This window comes from Nanorana parkeri, unplaced genomic scaffold (assembly GCF_000935625.1).
Source record: "Nanorana parkeri isolate BGI_ZX_2015 unplaced genomic scaffold, ASM93562v1 scaffold759, whole genome shotgun sequence".
Taxonomy (NCBI): Eukaryota; Metazoa; Chordata; class Amphibia; order Anura; family Dicroglossidae; genus Nanorana; species Nanorana parkeri.
Genome location: NW_017307027.1, coordinates 206,766 through 228,116, shown reverse-complemented (window position 1 = coordinate 228,116; position 21,351 = coordinate 206,766). Strand labels below are relative to the sequence as shown.

General features: G+C 38.4%; 1 protein-coding gene across 6 annotated transcripts in view; it reads left to right on the top strand.

Annotated features, from left to right (window-relative positions):
- Positions 1–21,351, top strand: part of LHX9 (LIM homeobox 9) — a 59,416-nt gene that overhangs the window by 17,561 nt on the left and 20,504 nt on the right. For 3 of the 6 annotated variants that reach the window (XM_018564558.1, XM_018564555.1, XM_018564554.1), the window contains one exon: positions 648–1,009. In XM_018564558.1, coding sequence (XP_018420060.1) covers positions 648–1,009 — 362 coding nt within the window. Of the gene's footprint in view, positions 1–647; positions 1,016–21,351 lie in introns of all 6 variants that reach the window. The other 3 variants (XM_018564560.1, XM_018564556.1, XM_018564557.1) reach the window with 2 other exon arrangements.

Sequence of the window (21,351 nt, the reverse complement as noted above, 5' to 3'; positions counted from 1 at the left end):
TTTAAGAGATGGGCTTAATTCAGAAAGCTAACACGCGAGGATCTGTATTCTTTTGTTAAAAAAAAAAGTGACAATCATTTTTAGCTGCATCCAATGAGATTTAAGAATTACAGCCACATGGCTGAAAATAAAGATCCTTATTCTAGTGCTAAAGCTTTGTGAATTGAGCTTTTATGCTCAATGTACAAAGCTTTAGCACAAGAATAAGGATCTTTTTTTAAAGCCACGGGACTTTAATTTTCAATTTTCATTGAGTCCAGTGAGAAGAACTGCTATTTTTTGAATATAAAGATTGTTATTATGGTGTGTTAGCTTTGTGAATTGAGCCCCTTCAATGTTATCGGAAACAATTCAAACTGCCATATGGCTCAGTTGTATCTTAGTATGCTGCTGTATGTTATGCATACTGATAAGTACTATTGATTCAGAGAACAGCTAATATGAATGGTATGTTTATGTGTACAGAAATAATATTGATGGAGGTGGGCTTAATGTACTGTATTTTATTTTGAGATATAATATGCAAATGCTTTATGTCTATTTATTGGGAAAGGAACAAGTTAGTATACTAGGGGCAAACACATTTTTGTATAATAAAAATATGTTTATATTGATCTATTGTCAACCAATGCTCTGTTTTTCTCCAGAAGGTTTTCGGTCCAGAGGTGTGCTCGTTGCCACCTTGGTATCTCAGCTTCAGAAATGGTTATGAGAGCGAGAGAGTCGGTCTATCACCTAAGCTGCTTCACGTGCACCACTTGTAACAAGACCCTGAGTACAGGAGATCATTTTGGCATGAAGGAAAACCTAGTCTACTGCCGTGCTCACTTTGAGCTATTGGTTCAGGGAGATTTCCACCCACAGCTTAATTACACTGAGCTCTCTGCCAAAGGAGGTGGGCTATCTGCGCTTCCATATTTCACCAATGGAACGGGTGCAGTGCAAAAGGGGAGACCCAGGAAGAGGAAGAGCCCGGCCCTGGGAGTAGATATTATCAACTATGCTTCAGGTGAGAGTGCTTAATATCATAGCAACCTCTGAATACTCAAGTTTTCTGTTTATAAAACATTTGTGATGTTTAACCCTTTTATGGCAACCTAACGCGCATATTCAGCAGCACGGCGGGTGGGTCCCTAATGCCAAGCTGCCACATATAGGTGAGCTGTGCTGTTCTAGGGTATGTTCATATAGCGCCCCAGAACTCTGACCAAGCTGTCACCAGCAGCTCATGATCAGGTGCCTGTAGGACTCCTGATTACATCATCACTGTGCAGCCAATCATAGTGACCAAATGAACAGGAGACCCTCCTACTGGCCCTCAGCATCACTGCCCACTTAAAGAGTCGGCTCCTGTTGGCAGCAAGAGGTTAGAAATGACGGCTTTTTGGAATCAAAATATCTTTAGACTGTACTGGCATTTATTTGAACTGCTTAATTTCAAACAAACCTGTTATAAAAGAAATATGGGTCTGCCATTGCTGACATCCATCTGAAAATGCCAGTTACCTGGCATTTATCCAGATCTTCTGGTTTTTAAAACTTTGAGTGACTGATCCAGAACACGAAGATTAGGAATGTCAGAAAAGGTCTTTATCTGCACAAATGTTACTCAAAGTATTGAATGCTTTTTTATGCTGTTTTGTTGTTCAGATCCTGATTTCTAGCCTTTTCCCCCCACAATGCATGCTTACCCTCTGTTTCAAAGTATTAAAGCAAAAGGATCAATATGACAGCCAGGCAACTGGAAAATTTAGATAGTGTGGTCAGCAATTGCAACCTTCTTGTTTCTTAATGCAAGCTTTCCTTTAATGTCAGATTGATTTAAATCTGAACTTCAGGCAAATGGCTAAATACAGAGATGAAATACCTTTTGCAGGCTATTTTACCTGCCAAAGGATTTGTATTTCTGTCCATCGAGCCCTGAGATTTGCACAGCCCTGTCAGGCAGACAAGGAGGCCTGATTGTTCTCTGCAGACGTTAAGTAACAGTTACAGGTCTTGTCCTTCCCTTGCCATATGACTGGACAGTGAACAAAGAATCAGCAGAATGAGGGACTCATCTCTGTCACTCTAATTGGCTCCTTGTGCTGCTCCTCCTCTCCTAGTCTTAGTCCTGATGAAAGGGACTAAAAGAATCTGATAGAAAGTCAAATTCAGGTATTTAGACTGCTACCATGTAAAGACATACATTTAACAATGTATTAATGCATATAGAGTTGTATTAATTGTGTCTTTTATATTTGCCTCAATTTTAATTTACTTGGTTGCTCTCTGGATACTGTTGTGTACTTGACTTTTTGTCTCCTATGGGTTATCCTGTTCTATAACCATTCTAACAGGGTTATTCACAAAAGGGTGAAGAGTTTGGAGAAGGCAGGAGAAGTGAACAGTTTAGGACAACATCGCTGAACTGGAAAGCGAGCTGAATTGGAGAATCTTTCCAAATCAGCTATGTTGTCCTAGATTGTTAACTTCTCCTGCCTTCTCCAAACTCTTCACCCTTTTGTGAATAACCCTGTAAGTATCTGCTAACCCATGTCTCAATGTATTATACTGTATGTGCAGGTGATCTTGTCATAGAGTAGAAGAAAGCAATTTAGATATCGTTTAGGATGTATTGGCACTTCTCTTTTTTTCTTTAGTAAAACACATGAATGGAACTTCATGAAAATGTATTTCGAGTAGAATACCCACCTATTCCTATGTGGCTGGTTCTCATTTATGCCCTGCAGTTTAGTGTGGTTTTAAGGGAAACTATGAGGCCTCATTCACACCTATGTATGTGTATGTGTCCACCCAAAAAGGTGCACAGAACCAAGAGCTCCTGACTGTTCTGTGTCTGCAGGATGATATCATCATATTATACTGTATGCATCTATACAGAATACAGTATTGTAATGTAACATTAACCTGGACACTGGCAACACTTTTTCTTCTTGATAACACACACCCTGTAAATCTACATTTCCATTATGTTCAACTGTGGTCTATGGGCTGTTTTATCATATTTTGGTACTCGCCACTTTTAATATTTGTTAATATTTTACAACTACCAATGTTTTATGGTATAGCTATACCAACAAAATGGATGTTACATAGTTATATAGTATTTGAGGTCGAATAAAGACACAGGTCCATCAAATTTAACCTAATTAGTGTATGTTTGTGATTCTGCATGTGTATGTGTGTAACTTAATGTTACTTAACTTCTGCAGAGAACAATCAGGTCTCCTGGTCTGCCTGACAGGGCTGTGCAGGGATGTAATTGCCAAACATAGAGGGTCTCAAAGAGCTGATGTGGTACCATAGAAAACGTTAGTGTACTTTAGTATGCAGATCAATAATGAACACAATTCTATAGTGTTGACATAAAAAATTTAGAATGTACGTCATTTTTGATGGTGGCAACTTGCTGTCAGTTCAAATCAATTGTCTTGGCTAAGTTTAGAGGGACCATATGTCTTTACTATAAAGGAGGTGATGGAAAGATGGAGAAATTGACCAAGATATTGTGAATTAATGGGTCATTAGCTTTACTAACATAAACTTTGTTTTCTTCTGGCTAGAACCAGGATACAGTAGAGATAGGCAAGCCTGTTTTAACTTAAGAAAATATTTTCCCAATATATACTAAATTCAATCCATTGATAGGGACCTGGTTTTAATTAGCTATGTGCATTTTGTGCATTTTAAGTATTTACGGAACATAGTATAGCTTTTAAGGCCCAACTGAACTTTCAGTTTAAATTATCTCGAAATGCATCCCAGGAGTATCAAAACAGATGATGTGCAAAGTCTAATAATTAGTTTTCCTTTAAAAACCAGCTACAGCCTGAGTAGAAAACCATGCCCCCTGCCAGCATTCTGCAAATTGGGACCCTTCTACTTGGCATGCCTGAGTCAGAGCTCTCCAATGAACAGGGAGAACGAGTTTTGTTTATTGCAGAGCTATAGGTATGGCCCCACACAGAGCAAGGATCCCACTCTGCAGCTGCTGAGTCGACAATCTGTAAGAATATGCACACCTTTTGTTTTTATACACTGAGTGGCCAGATTATTATGACCACCCCATCAGTACTATGTTGGGCCACCTTTTGCCTTCAATACTGTGGCGATTCTTCTTGGCATTGACTCCACGAGATGTTGAAAGGTGATGCGAGGAATCTGACACCATGCCTGATGAATAGCACTGTCCAGTTCTGTGAGATTTGATGGTTGTGGAACCAGCTGCCTGATGGCTCTTTCAACTTCGTCCCACAAATGCTCAATTGGATTGAGATCTGGTGATTGTGGGGGCCACCTAAGCAAGGTAAAGTCTCCCTCATGTTCTTGAAACCACTCCTGCACAATACGAGCATCATGGCATGGCGCATTGTCCTGTTGGAAGAAGCCATCTCCATTGGGACACGCCATCAACATGATAGGATGAACTTGATCAGCAACGATACTTTGGTATGTTGTGCTATTCAGACATTGTTCCACACGAAAGGGCCCAAATTATGCCAAGAAAACATGCCCCAAACCATAACACTGCCCCCACCAGCTTGAAGGGTTTTACTCATGCATGTTGGGTGCATGCTTTCATGCTGTTCCAGCCAAATTCTCACTCTGCCATCTGCATGATGCAACCGGAAACGTGATTCATCGGACCACATGACTTTTTTCCAATGCTCGACTGTCTAATCCTTGTGTTCCTGTGCGAATTGGAGACGTTTTATCTTGTTAGCTGCAGACAGCAAAGGTGTTCGAACAGGCCTTCTGCTTCCATATCCCATACGATGCAGTGTATGGCAAGCAGTGCGTTCAGAGATCATTTGAGAGGATCCCTGATTAAGATCTGCAGTAATTTGATGCACTGTTGCCCTTCTGTTGTCTTGTACCAGTCTTGCCACTATCCGTTCTGCCCTAACATTGACTAGTCGCTGACTGCCACAATTCGAACATTCAGACCCAGATTTTCGGCTGACAATCCAGTCTTTAAACACTTTAACAACAGCTGCTCTTGAACATTTAACGAATTCTGCTGTTTTGCTGATACTCGCTCCATGGCTCCGGACGCCAACAATCATCCCACGTTCAAAGACTGTTAAATCGCGTTGTTTACCCATATCTTCAGAAAAAAATCACTTCTACTGTCGTGGTAAACAACCAGCTTCCCTATTTATAATGGTCTGGCCCTCTAGCAACTTCAGCGTGAAATTATAGCTAATTTGCCTACAAACGTCAGGTGGTCATAATAATCTGGCCACTCAGTGTATACCTGTAATGTATTTAGATGATTTAAAAAAAAAAAAGGTTCAGTTGGGCTTGAAGTTTGGTGTTGCTCTGACATTGCTTGAAAGTATATGATTTTTAACAACTGCAGGTGGTGGAGTATTAAGAGGTCAGTCCACTCGAGATGGACAGGTAAGCCAAATGACAATTCCCTACTATTTTAGGGACTTTGTTGGTGAGAATTTTGAGTTCCAGGGCACCTGCTTTGGCCATCGTAAGGAGTTCCCACTCTCCCTGCAGGGGATTATTATATGAAAAATGCAACAGAACATGATAGAACATGCAATAGTGGATGGGAACCCCCAAAACTACCAGATGACCAATAACAGAGTCAGGAACTATGGCAAGGAAATAGGTGGAGTATTTAAGGTATATAAGAAGCCAGAGTCTAACTTACTACAGCAAACTTCAGCTATAACTCAAGTATCACTTTTGAGTGTACTGATATATAAAAATCTTTATCAATTGCTTATATTATATAAATGTTCTTAACAAGTTACAGGAGGCTCAGGAGGTTAAATACAGAGAGTTGGGGTGAGGATTCTCTTTGGTATTTAACAAATCCTTTTGACTGATTAAGTCTTTATGGATTTTTTCTTGGGTCATTGGAGATTATGAAATAATGTGATTTGCAATAAAGGCAATGTACAACATTTGATAAGCAAACAGTGACATTAAATATGAAGTGTATGTGACCAATCGGCCTGTATAATTAATCGAAATTAATCGATTAAAAAAAAATTAGATTAATCGAACACGAAAATTCTAATCAGTAACAGCCCTAGTTTTTATATCTCTTTCACAAATTAACTATCTTTTTGGCTTGTAAAAGCTTTTTTCCCCACAGTGAGCTGTTAAAAAAGTAACTGTTTCTACTGTGCCAGCTAATAGAAAATAACTTTACTACTTGTAACTTCTGGTAGAGGTATTGATGGCAGAATACAGACATAAAAACTCAGTACTGTGTTTGGACATTATGTCACTCTAGGTATATGCGAGTAATGATGTCCTTGTGTATAGGCTGCATGTATTTTGTTATCAATCAAAATCTGGGAGAGATGCAGCATACTGATTCCTTCATTTGCATGACTACAACTGGACTGCCCATATCACAAAGCGGATGCTGAAAAAGAGATGAAACCAAGAGACTGCAGGGGAAGTGACAGGGTTTCTGCAAAGGGCACCCCAACACCCTTATGCTCACCTGGCCTATGCTCCTTAAGCACTCCTTCCAGGGGGAGCAGTGATTTCACTCCCTCAGCCATGTGACAGTACTCAGGTCTAGCAACTGGCAGCTTTGCTTGAGCACAGTCCCAGGGGAAGAGGTCACATGCTCCCTCCATACTTGGAAGCACCAGGTAGTGTTTACGAATGAGATGGAGGAAGAAGCAATGGTTAAGTGTAACTGTCAAACAAGCTTCTTGGCCAATATCCACCTTCTTAGCCACACGCACTTATTTAGTGTAATACCAAATCAATAACTTCAAACAAAAATGTGCCACCCTCTATATCAAAACAATTACAAAATACCAAAACACAAACAGTGCTGACATAAAAAGTGTCATATAAAAGTCCTACGACACCGATCTAAATCTTTGTAAATGCAGTCCACTTATAAAATAATCTCCAGAAGCGTATACGCTAACTTTTCAGTAATAAATCACTCCTTCAATCCGTGGTTTGCACCGTTACTTCCCATATGGTATCTGCTGAAATCCCCAAAAAACTCCCCCAATAGACACTTAAGAGTGCCTCTCACCTGGCTAATAGACCTACATTCTAGGTCTAAAAAAGCGTGCATCCCCTTTCCCTTAATGGGCGAGATAAACCTCTGGTGGTATCAGTTTGTTTTTTTAGTTGTTCTCTCTCCACAGTAACACTACCCACAGCAGGATGATTGATCCTCTGTTTTTGTCCTTAATGTACTCAAGCAATCATGCGCAAAACAAAAGGACAATTCATTGTGTACTACGCCAGTATCAGTTAAAACACATTTATTGAATAAAACTCACATGTATCCAGTAAAAATCCACATGTAACAGACAGTTGTAATCACATTCACCTTCCTCAATGACACTGCTTGCTTCTGACAGTCTTAGGCTCTTTGAGTGTAAGGTGAGCATAAGGGGTAGAAGGTGTGCCTTTTGTGGAGACTCTGCAAAGACTGTTCCAGGCTTTGCCGATGGAGATTTCAAGTGGCTGTGCTGACAAAAGTAGCACAGGCATGTTCCACTGTTGTCACCGTTAGGACGCCAGAGAATGGGGTGCTTAAATGGTTGGAAGGAGGCTGCCAGAGATCCGCAGTGTTCATATATAACAAAGGATAACAAAGGATGAAAGGGACTAATAACGTCAGTTATAGCAAACTACATTTCAATCATTTAGGATTTACATGTTCTTTTTCAAGTACTTTAAGCAGTATAGTCTATTGACTTCTCTCAAAAGATTTGTATCCTCATTTTTAGACTTGCTTCAGGATTTACCCACTAGCACTGCACATAAGTTGAAAGGGCATGAGTCACATGATCTCTATAATGAGGGGTATAGAAGAAGTATCTCTTTTGGTTCCGGATGCTGGGCAGAGCAGAACTAAGAGTATGCACCGCTGGGGAGGGGAGCAATAAAGTATACTTTACAGCTTTCTGACTATGTTTGTGTGTGTGTGTGTTTGTTTGTATCGAGGGATCATCCAAGGAAATTATTCCAGCATTAAGAATGAAAAAGTAAATTAGTGTTTTCCTTTGTTAATATTGGATTATTGGGGTTTATTATGTAGCTATTGATTGTATAATGTTTCTGTTCTAGCCAGCTCATTGTTGACAACTACGTATTATACTTTTAGCGATTATCTAAATAATCACAGTGAAAGAAAGTGTGGTAGTTTATGGTAGGAAATTAGTGTGATAAGTATAAGTTTAAGGAATCATTTATAAATCTATTGTATGCGTTCTATACCATATTATTTTAACCACTTCAAGACTCCTCACGGCGCGCGCAAGGGGGCGTGTCTGAGCGGACGTCTAGAGACGCCCGCTCAGATCGAGAGAGCTCCTGGCCGGCCGTTTTTTTACTACGGCCGGCCCGGAGGTAGTTAAAGAGGAACTTTACCCTTATCTTGAAAATTATAATGAATACACCTTTACAAATGAGTAGTGAGGACAATCTACAAACAGATACTTCTAGATAATTGAAGGGATTTTACTGTTTGCATACCTTATTTCTTTTTTTCTTTCTGCTGACTACTATGAAGGTGCCCATGCACCTGCCGATTATCGTACGATAATCACGGGTGATCCCGCGATCGTACGATAATCGCAGGTGTATGGAAGGCGTGCGACCGTTTCTACTGTACGGTCACACGTCTTTTGTCTTCCAAGCACTCTTGAAAACCTGCTGAAAATCGTAAGATTTTCGGCGGGTTAGTGGCGTGCTCGGAAGACAACTGCCGAACGGGCCGGTGTGAGCAAGTGCACACTGCAGCATTGGAATCATCGGAAGCCCTCCCCTCAGCGGGGAGGGCTTGCAATAATCGCAAGTACGATCTGCCTGTCCAAGATGGGCAGATCGTACGAGATCTTAATTATTTTACAACCATCGCACAACGAAAGTCGTGCGATGGTTGTAAGCTGTATGGCCAGCTTTAGAATGGTGAGCTGCTGAATCTTCTCAGCTACCAATCAGCTTACAGGTGGGTGGGACGAACAGGGGGAGAGATTATGAGCAAGCTTCATTGGGTGCATTGAAAGCTGGGACTTGTAAAGCACAGCAGAGCTAAGCATAGACAAATCTTAGATTATGTGAAAAAGGGGTATAACATAGATATTGCTGATTTAATAAGTATGCTATGCTCATTAAAATACTAATTTTATTTATTACAGTATTTACAGTGCTGTCAATTTATAAAGCACTTCACATATTGTATATTCACATCAATTCCTGCCCTAAAGGAACTTACAATCTATGGTACCTATCTTACCTGCATACACACACAAGGGCCCATTTAGACAGGAGCCCATTAACCTTCCAGAATTTCTATGGAAGTAAACCCACACAAGCATAGGTAAAACATGCACACTCCATGCAGACAGTGTCCTATCTGGAATTCAAACCAGGGACCCCCAGTGCTGTAAGACAGAAGTGCTAACCACTAAGCCACAGTACAATTGTCTTTCATTAATGTGCTACTAGTGTATAACTACATTTGGAAAGGCAGGTCACAATACCAAGTTTTACCAGCCAGTGGCAAGGAAAATGAGGGAGGCATTTGGGAAATTTTAAAAATTGAAGACCCCTTTGAAAAGGTTTTCCTTTCAGATGGAGTGGGGGAAGGGTAATTAACTGTAAGATTTTATTTACTGTTTTTTTTCCCATAGAGGAAGAATGCATGAATTTGGAACATTCACAAATCAGAGTTTCTCACACAAATGCTCTTAACTACATATATTAGAACATTTTTATAGATGAGTAATTGATAACATAAATGAAGACATTAACTGGTATGATATGTGGGAATTGGATGGAAACATATTTCTGTGATGGCCATAAGCAGGATGAGTTTTCACCTAATAGTTGTGTCTCCTTTACTTCTTTTTTGAGTTTACGTACACATATTTATAAATATGCTGACAATTGTAGTTGTTTGGGCCCTGTGGTTTCTTAAATTTTATAGGTAAATTATACTTTGCTGTGTTACCACCTTGCAAATTTGACTGCATTTAAGTGTGTCTGTAGTGCAGACGTTGTTCATTAGTTGTGGATAGGGTAGGGAGTGGTTAGAACCCCTGTCATGTTCCCTTAGGCTGGCTTTGCCACTGTGGGCAGGACTTCACAAAACAGGATGCGAGAGGAAGTTTCGCCAAAGTAAAAAAACCCTATTCTCACCTGACAGGTGTCCCCATCGGAACATTTATCTTCACCTCCTCTACTGATGAAAATGGCAAAATATTATTATTTTTTTTTACTAATTTTGTCAAGGTGACAATAGTCACCAGGGCAAATAGAGAGAAGAGTCTCCCCAGTGAGAGGGGTAGATTGCACAGAGAGCGATAAAAACCTAACAGGGGTTTTAAGGCTAGGGCGACTCCTGACCATGCGGCAATTGTACACAAAACCGTGGTCAAGGAGTCGCCCACCGCAGCCAATCGCGCTGTGGGTGCCATTATTTTGTAATGGCACCCTAGGCACGGTTCCCGCCGCGATTCTGCCTGTGCAATTGAGCACTAAAAAAAGCTGCACGTCAGGTGTCGCTGCGGTGGGAACCTAGTCTAACTCCTGGGTTGGCTACACTACCTCATGGGGATGGGGGCCTGATACTCAAAAGATTTGCGTAATCACATATTTTGCCAAAAAAGACATCCAATTGTTGGGCATTGCCATACTTTACTATTGTAAGAGGGACAGATAATAAACAACAATATATTTGCACAGAGGCAGATTTTGTGCATGCAGATCATCTATCATATCCCACCCCAAACAATATACATGAAACAGAAATATTAGGTAACAGTCAACTCTAATAAACTGATAAGCCTTTGTGCCTGGGTAGCTTCATTAGAAAAGCAAACATTTAACAAACCAGTGCTCAACAGGAATTAGCTGACTACTACAGGAATCACAATCAAGGTTTATCTATGATATAATTTTATATTATATTAGTTACCTGCTAATCTGCACCATGGCCTTAGGATCAAAAAAGGCTTGTAGATATAAAAAATATAAATAATCCTCAAATATTGGAATGCTACAGTTGACCTTTCTATTATCATTTAGCCATAAATAGAAATATGTTAACAAAGAATTTCTTCTCATGGCCCTGAACATTATATCACCTTCACCTTTAACATCTATGCACACATTCCTTTTCTGATGATAAGTGGATACACATTCCCAGAAATCACTGAGTGCAATGCTGAGATCTGTTGTTTACATGCAAATATGTAGTGACATAGTTGTTTGAAATTACAGAATCACCCTTGTTGATTGATTAATCATATATGTGTATAGGTGCTTCTACTTCCTCTAGTTCCCACACCATACTGGTGGAACAGGTACTTATAAAACACCATCTATGGGACAGCAGTACTAGTCAGCTGCACATACTGATATACTGTGTATCAACCATTCCAGTTATAGCAGTTCTGCACAGATTGCCAAACATCTCAGCCCTGAAGAAGAGGGCATCTTAGAACCATTAAAATGTGTTGGCATGTTTTCTTAAAGACTTCTAGCAAATAAAATGATAATATTTTAACATCTTGACTTCTAACCCTTTTGTGTTTGGCACTCTTACACTTCAATATCTACTTAGCTGGTGGAATGACAGGCGTATCACCAAGCGATTTTAGGTGTCTATACGTAGGTCAGTTCTCTGTAGAGAAAGGTTGTTTTAACTTTAGTCTGCTCAGCCAATAGTTGTGCTATTGCCAGCTATCAACTCGGATACTGAATGAATTGCTTGGAAGATGTCATTGTAAGAGGGCTGATTGTCATTAGAGCATTTTCTTTTTTTTTACCACATGATTTGGATAGTACCCCCAGAAGATGGAACACATTTGGCCATCAACAAATTAGTTGAAGATTAGATTCTTTATGACCAGGATGTAGGCGAGCTGAGTGATCAGTATATGGGCAGCTTTAATTTTGTGTTCCTCCTCTGCTGTGATCAACTGTTTTCTATAAGAAAATAAAATAATAGGGTAGTTTGATTACTCAATATAATTATTATATATGTTTAGGCTTGTGCTGTGTAAAAATAATAATAATAATAATCATAATAATAATAATAATATTGATAAGTTGAAGAAGTTAATGGTAGCTAAACCATGCTTTTTATATCACAGTACTTCCTTTGTAGATTTCTAAAAATCAAGCTTTGCTACTTCATTTTTTAAAGTGATTATAACACCTCTCTTGGGCACATTGTCCATTGCTGACCCCGTATTTCTGGAAAATTCTCATAGTCAAGTTTCAAGTCCTGTGATGCGTGATGTGGATGGACAGGACACCTCCTGTGCTAATTATTTCCTATTAATTAGGAATGACGCTGGAATCCCTTGGCCAACAACCAGCATTTAATCATCCGGTAAAACCCTGAGCTCTACGATATCTCCTAACCCCTTAACTGCCACTGGGGATTGAAAAACACCTGACCATTTTTCACTAATTACCTTTTACTGTCACCTGCTCGGAGCACAATTGTCGCCACAATTCCAAATAGTTTATGTTCGGAAATAAAAAAATCTTTATCAATAAATATGTTAAAAACTAGTTATTTTGATTATTAATAGAGAATAAAAACATTTACTTTGTACACAAAAATGTTTAAATATTGAATAATGGCAATAAAATTGTAATGATAATTTTGCAAAGAGTACCTAATACACAATCCTGATAGCCAGCAATTAGAGAACTGAGCTAAAATCTGCTTCTAACAAAATCTAGCTAAATTAAAAGCAGACACATTTTGAATTCGGTGTGAGATAACGGGATCCTCTGTTTGTAATTCAATATTAGAAAAAGATTTGAGTTAAGTTCTCTTCACTGTCTAGAGGATTGCGTGCTAGGGTTTTTTAAAATAGTTAATTGGTTGTGAATTGGCTGGCCCATGTGTGCCTTTCCTTTGTAGGTATAAGCTAAATGAGCAGCTGCTATTTTCTAGTTATATGTAAAAAAAATGCATGTTAGAATATATGCCCAACATTCCTTTCAATTTATAGCAAATTTCAGCATATTCATATGTATTTATAATAGTCCAAAAATTATCCAACTGTTTTATCTTTAATTTCCATGTTTTAAAAATGCCACAGTAAGACTAGCAGGATTATTCACAAAAGGGTGAAGAGTTTGGAGAAGGCAGGAGATGTGAACAATCTAGGACAACATAGCTGAAATGCAAATTGAGCAGAATTGGAGAATATTTGCAAATTAGCTATTTTGGTCTAGATTGTTCACTTCTTCTGCCTTCTCCAAACTCTTCACCCTTTTGTGAATAACACTGTAGATGTTTCTGGGCAATAATATAAACTTAAAGTGTATCTGTACTGTAGTTGAAAGTAGTAAACTGATCCCCTGAGTTCAATGCAGACACCTGGAGTTTATCTTCTATACATTTTGAGAGCCCAAAACCCAGATCATAAATAGAAGTTTAGGGAAAATTAAAATCCTGCCTCTATCCTTTGTCCTCCCAGCATCAGTCATAGTTACTCATCACTCATAACCCATCACTTTAAAGAGACATTAGTGAAGATGAGAGAGGTGGAAAGATTTATAACATGATGTTTAGGAAGCTGATATATCTTTTGAACTTCCCAGAAGTATCACTACGGTACATGTTTCACAGAATTATAAGAAATGTTAATACATACAATTGATGTGAGGTGCTTGTGCATAGTATATATTAATTATGATAAGAAGGTGTCATGGGTCCCTGGTTTAGATTTTGGAATAGAGTAGGAGTGTTGGCCGAAATGTATGGAATAAATCTGAAAAAGGCCACACCTGTATAATGTTAAAATAACTTGACAGTACCTTGGTAGCTTCTATTACAGTAACTACTCCAGCTTACCACATTTTATCCATAAGAAAAAGTCCATAAATCATTTTATGAAGTATCCAGCTGCAAAATTACATAATAATCTGTAACCTTTATCCACTGGAACAAAGCCTAGGGTCTCATTCTGCTTAAATGTTTAAACTGGCCGAAGTCCACAAAAAAAAGACAGAAGGTTGCACGAAATCCGAAGTCATCAGCTTGACATGCCTGCATCAGAGGAATTTAGCTGTTCATAATTAGGAGGTACCACATACTTTTTTTCTTACCTAGGCCTGCCAAGAGATTGTAATACTAATTGAGGCACAGACTGATAGCTCCTTTTGGTACATTTGATAAAATCTAGTATTAAAAATTGGATAGAGTGGGGGAATTCCATGCATGTAAAGGTATTACACAATACCAAGCCAAACTCAAGACAAGCTACTTATCATAATGGGAAAACCCATGGATCATTGTCACAAAAGTAAAATGACAAAAAAAAACCACCTTATCAGCAGTATCAACCTCTATATAGGACCCAGCTCTGAGGTATCTTAAGACCATAAGAATGCCTGCCCTCCCCCCTTCCCCTCCATCATGGTACCAATGGATGAACAAATATATATTTTTTTCATCTTTCACACTTACAGACTTTTTATATTATGCATTGTGTTCATTAGAATAACTGTTGTTGGGGCCTTTGTACGCATTTTGCTTTGGAGATTCGAAACCTTTTGCTACTCCGCTGTTATGTTGAGGTAGTAAGATTGCAGATCATATCTGTAATAGACCTGTTTGTACATGGCTTGAAAATGTAATCCAACTCTCTATTAATAAATATGCTAAATGGTGTTTTTGTTTATTACTACCATTACTGTGGTAATACTTTGTTATGGATCTTGTGATCACTACAGTATATGATTTGGCTTTGTCTATTAATATTCTTTAGGCCTGACAAGTCTTTGTATTAATGGCTTCATAGCTATTGGTGTTGTTCTGTAAATGTTGCATAAGATGCAATTCTATTAGTTGTGAATACTGTAAATGTTACAGAAGGATACATTACCTTTTTGTAGGTTGTTAGATTACATAACACTTTACAAAGAAGACTGAGGCAAGAACATCGCATAGTAATGTTAAAGTGTCAGATTAAAGTGTCAGAGCACTTTAATCAGAAACTAATTAGAGTGGTTCTACTTGGTAAACGTATTATTGCTATATTGCAGTGAAAATTGCAAAAACAAAGGCTTAGGATGCATAAAGGGAACACAGCCTACCCTGTGTTTTTTGTCTAGGTATAGCTTTAGTGCAATCCATATGGTCAGTTAACTGGTCGTTCAGGAACTCCTTTTCCTTATCTGCTTTTAACACAGAAATGGGATCTCCAAACATGTCCACTGTATCCTGCTTGCTGTCTCTTGCCTATAGAAGGCCTGATGTATCAAAATGTCAGTGCTAAAAAGTCACACTCAACAAATAGATTCTAACCTGCACTGGGAGGTTGAATCTGATGAATAATCAAACAAGCAAATGAAAGCAAACCTACCTAGTCCTCATGTACGAGCTACATGAAATCTGGTTGCATTGGATTGTTTACACAAAATGGAGTTGAGTTTCTGAATTTAGCCTAGTTGCAGTGTTTTCCTATAGCAGCAATATACTCATTAGTTTCACTTGTTTGCTGGAAATGCTCAACAAACACAAGTTATATATTTTACAATAAAATAGGAACCTAGGGTTTAACAACACTTTATAGCCCTGGTTCTCAAAGTAAGGCCAAGGACCACATATAGTATTTTGGTACTCATCATGCAACATTTAGCCCCTGGAAGCTAGCAGTCAGTGTTTTTCCAGCCTAAGTGCTTACTCGGGGCCAATAAAGAAAATTATTAATTAATCTGGCCTTTCCTAAAAAAATGTTTTGTTTTTTCCCCCCCCACACTTTGTTACTTTTACTGTGCTGTCCATTCCAGTTTATCTTCTTATGTTTTTTTTATTTTTATCTCTAACCTTTTTTTGCTAAAAGGAATATCCAGTGTGGTACTATATCATTTTCAAGGTGGCTATAAAAATGCAAATGTCGGATCAGTTAATTTTAAGGGAATTGTAATGGCAGTGATCTCAGTCTCCTGCAGCAAGTAGCCATCTCCTGTAGTTTGTCTGCAGTGTATGACATTTTTATATACACTGAATATTATGTGCAGCCCTTTGGTAATGTCAGAGGCCTCACTTTAGGCACCTCATGTTGATTACGATGATCACTGCTGTTCTAAAGTGTTGGAAGGCTTTTTTACTACTGGAATCTCCGTTCTGATACTCAAGTTGTTCCACAATATGGCACTAACTCATTCAGGCTCATTGGACTGTAAAAAAAGAAAAGAAAAATGTTGTATAAGGAGATACAAACCCCATGCAGATACTGCAGTGGTCATAATCATTATCCTTATGCTGGAGGGCAGTAATGCTAACCTACATAAACCACAGGGTTATTCACAAAAGGGTGAAGAGTTTGGAGAAGGCAGGAGAAGTGAACAATATAGGACAACATAGCTGAACTGGAAAGTGAGCTGAATTGGAGAATTTGTACAAATTCACTTTTCCTGCCTTCTCCAAACTCTTCACCCTTTTGTGAATAACCCTGCCAATGTTCATAAACGTACAGCCTATTAATCATGAACCAATGATATCATAGGGTGCTGCATTTATTGTAGTCAGTCAGCACACATGCTATCCTATTTAAAATACCAAAAGATAAAGAAAAGTGCAGTAACCATTTTAGCATTCACTAATTTGACCAGTAAATGCAAATCTGGTTGATTGCAATAGGTCACTCCACACTTCACATTATAAATGCAGTGGTATACATTTAAAGAGGTTTATACATGATTCACACAACTTTCAACCCTAATTCACACATTTCTCTAATTGGATTCAGTTGTAAAATGTGTGAATCTTTGGTGAAAATGATGTGACTCGTGTGAAAACATTTATAAATAGACCAAAAATTGTATCTACATACAAGAACAAAATGTTAATATATTGCAGTTTACTAATCCTTAGATTTATTTGCTGCATTAGTTGTCTTTTTCTTTACTTTCACCTGGTGATTCTGTCTGTAAAGCAATTCCTATCCTGGGGTGACAACACTTACGTATTGTATTATATCTATGGAGAAGCAGCATTTTAACCCTAGGACATGACGTGTGTTAGGAGTAAAGAACACCGTCCCTCTGTCTTCATCTTCATACCATGTTGTTAATATTTATTTTTGTAACTTTATTCTACCTTCAACATTTAAAAGTGTAATTTCATAAGATAATTTAAGAGGGTGGGTTTAGGGGCGGAGTTAAGGCCGAGGCAGGGTAGGGGTTAGATGGGGCAACTGGTGGCGAGTAACTCTTAAGGCCTGGCTAGTAGCTCAGGACTTGAAATTTTGAGCCCTGCCATAGGGGATAGGTGTTCTGTAGTCTGCTGGGCAGGGCTGATAACACCACTTAAGATTTCAGTGCATCCCAGCCTGAATTTCTGGCACAGTCAGCAGGTATTTTATTTCACTAATTAAACAGATATAACAAAATGGTATATTTAACAGACCAAAGGCGGAAAAACAAGAAAAGTTAATTATTATGGATTACGTGGACTTTAAAGAATAGCTACTTCCTTATTTTTTTTTAGACATACATGTGAAAGTGATTGGCATAAATTAACCCTGTCATAAACCCGGTGAGCTCAAACTGAGCATACAATAAAATAATTGATTGAAAATGTTCAGTAGATCCAGAGATATAGACAGTTAAAGTTTTATCTCCGTCTTGACTTTTCCTGTAATTGTCAAACTTGGACGCACCAATTCTACTTCTCGTGTCTCTCTATTTGTCAGGCTCCACACCCCACTAAAAGATCTATAGGTAGGCTCTGAAAGCTGGGTTGGGTCTAGCATTTTAAAGCCAGCTTAACACCTTTGTGTTTCAGTCATGCATTCGGAGTGCAATGCATGTTACTGCACCATGCATGTATTAGACTGAATGACATCCCAAGGCACTACAGCAGTGCACTTGTATTGCATTGTGCTGCAACGCATAGTAATGCATTACTTTGAATTGACATGGGACAAAAAATGATCAGGTGTGGTTTCCTGTGTGCTGGGGTGAGTGAAACTGTCAATAAACTGGGCAGTTCAAACCAGTCAAATGGATGGGCTTCCTTAACACAATGTGCAATGTAATGTATGTTAGTGTTCTTGGGTAACACCACACAGGTGTGAAGCTGGCCAAAAGGAAACTCAATATTTGTATAATCAGCTGCCTACACCTCTAGATCTACTGAGCATTTTGGTGTGCAGTTTTCACAAGTGTAACCTCATTATATGCTTGGTTTGAAGTGCCCAACTTATTTAACAGGTTTACTTAAATGTAAAAATATTTCCAGTTCATATTAACATTTTATTGTTTCCATGTATAGTTTATAATTTTACATGTAACTGGAGGTGGACATATATGTTCATAACATATGCAGGCATTGCTTACTGGTTATATCTGATCCTCCTATCTCACTGCAAGTTTACCAGACAGGGTCTGTCTGATTGAAAACAAGAGACTCACCAGTACTTACTACATTGATCCTTTTGGGCTGCCAAATTTTAGGCCACAAGGTGCTTAGAAGCAGCATATTTAGCAGCACCCATATTGCAGGACAAGAAAGGGGTACTCTTAAAACGAAACTAAGTCCTAAGTATGTGGGCTCTAAAGAAGGGGGTGTAACCCCGGAAATGCATTAGCCTAGGGTGCTATGTGACCAGCGCCACTGTTAGCTGATATTATTAATACCCATATTCAGCCTGTGCAACATGCGGATCATAGCTACAGTTGCAGTCTTTTGTGTAAACAAGTAGAAGGCTTCTTATACACAAGAATTTGTAAGTATATTTTTACATTCGATTTGTATGAATAAAGTATTACTACACAAGGTTTCTTTGGTTTCTGTTTCTAGATTAGATAATCAGTAAGGTTTCCCTGACTGATGAGGTGCTACCACCTTGTAGGAAGATCTCTTTTCGTGTTCGATAGCAAGGGCCTGTGGCGCTGGTGGATGAGTGTTTTTTTGGCGACTGGTATATTGTGCAAGTATACACAGTATTCTTGCACATTATGGCACACTTACCTGTCCAGTTCCACTCCTCCTGTGGTGGCAAGAACTGCTTCTGATTACCAATTCATTCGACATCTTAACTTCTTCCTAGTCCTGTGGCATTCCTCTTTGGCCACTGGATGGGCTCTGATGATGTAAGTTCTGCGCATGTGCACATGAGTTACATCATCCCTTGTATCTGACTCTACTTTTGACATACAGTACATTGTAAATCTAAATTGTCAGGAATGTAGGGGAAAGTTGTTGTTTTTTTTTGCAAAAGAGACTTTGCATGTCTCTTGTACAGAAAACTAAAAATAAAGCCCCTTGCATTTTTTTTGGAACTTTAATTTTGCTTTAAATAAAAATAATGTGATTTGCCTGTGCTGACAGGTACCCTACTGATTCATGTGTAAATTTAATAATAGGGCCACTTTAAGAGAATGTAACCAAGCAATATGACATTTTAATTTATTCTATTTTCAAACATGTCCATCATTTTTTATTGCAAAAATGTTTTAGTGAGTTTGCCACCTAAGATTAGAAAAAAAATAATTGTGTCTTCTGCATTCCCTGGAACTCAGGCTAGTTTACATTCTTACTACTCTTTTAGATCACCCCATATCACTCCGGTAACCTTTCTTTAGAATCCTGCATATCCCCTAGGTCTTCAGATAACCAGTTTTCAATGGTGGTATATTTATTCAATGGTGGAATATTTATTAGTAAACAAGGTGTCATTATGTGGGACATCCTAAGATCTAACCACAATGTTCTTGGTATATAAGTAATTAACACAATTTCTCTGGTTATTAGGAAGACAGTCAGGAAACGACAATATGATGGCGAAATTTAAACATACTGTATTTGTAAAAATTCACAATGCTCCATAGGTTGTTTACTCTCATTATATTCAGCCTCATCAATCAACTAAGTCAGGGAACATGAGTTTAAACACACTCTAGATCTGCATTATTGGCAGAAAATGTCTATCACTGTATCTGTAACCTCTATAAATATCTCAATTATACAGGCAAATGATAAAGTCTTGATGAGACTGTGTACAGCTTTATTTCCTCAGGTCTCTCCCAATTGCTTTCATGGATGTAGGCAAGAAAGCACCCTGTAACATGTACTGTAGACCTGTCCCATAGTGTAGAGGTTCCAAATTCAAATCTACAATTTCCTAAATTAATCTACTTAAGCTCCTGGTGGAGGTGATACTGGGCTTTCAAGACACAAGCATATCCTAATATACCAAAGTGTTGATGAGACTGTGTACAATGTCTTCACACATATCAGCCTTATTTCCTCAGGCCTCTCCCAATTGCTTTCATGGATGGAGGCAAGAAGGCACCCTGTACCATGTACAGTAGACATGTCCCATGGTGTAGAGCTTCCAAATTCAAATCTACGATTTCCTAAATTAATCTAGTTAAGCTCCTGGTGGAGGTGATACTGGGCTTCCAAGACACAAACATATCCTAATATACCCAAAAATTAAACTTTATTTTATTGGCTGCTGAAAAGGCAATTACTCGAATGTGGAGAACTGCGAATAATTAACTTCAGATTATCAAACAAGTACTGATGTGGATTATGACTAATGTGGCTCCCTTGGATCAGTTAGTGTGTACTTTGGTTTGGTAAGACCTAGATGAGCTGGCCTTATGACATATCTCTTATTTTCTCAAAATGTCATATAAGCTCTAACACCTTAATGGAATTTCAAAAGTTGTTTTCAATCTTTTAAACCTTCTATAAAATAATATTTGATGGTCCTGCCCTGGTTTCTTTTTCATGCACTTATTGCAATAGGGTGAAATCTGTGCTCCTGCCTTGCTACTGTATTACATGCACCCCTGATGGGGACTACAGGTGGACAAGCCAATTCACATTGCACAGGCATGGCCCACTATTGCCACTATCAGTAAGTTGATCCAGAGCTTAGATGTGTGTCCAAAGCTAAATGTAGACAGGAAGTGTTTAGAAGAGGTTAGAAAAAAGAATAGTATGATCAAGAGAAACAAAGCGCTAAAGAAAAAAGAATAGACAGGTAAAAACAGTTTAATATTTAGTAAATGGTGATTATGACATGTAGTGCAAATTAAATGTCATCCAGTTAGGGATTTCTTCTTATAGTCTTCTTATACTGGAGCAAAACATTTTGGGCAATCAGACCCCTGTATGATGCACTTTATTTGTTTGTTCTCTGTAGTGCTGTTTGACTTAGGTGTGAGTTTGCCACATGTATGCCACCTCATATGGTTTGTTTATATTGTGCTGTGATACCAAATTACTAAAGGTTATTCATATTATTATTATTATGTAGCTATTTTAATTGGATAATGTAGCGATGAGCTTTGACTATTTAAAGTCACTACTTAATTGCAATTAGAATATATTTGCAGAAAGTTTCA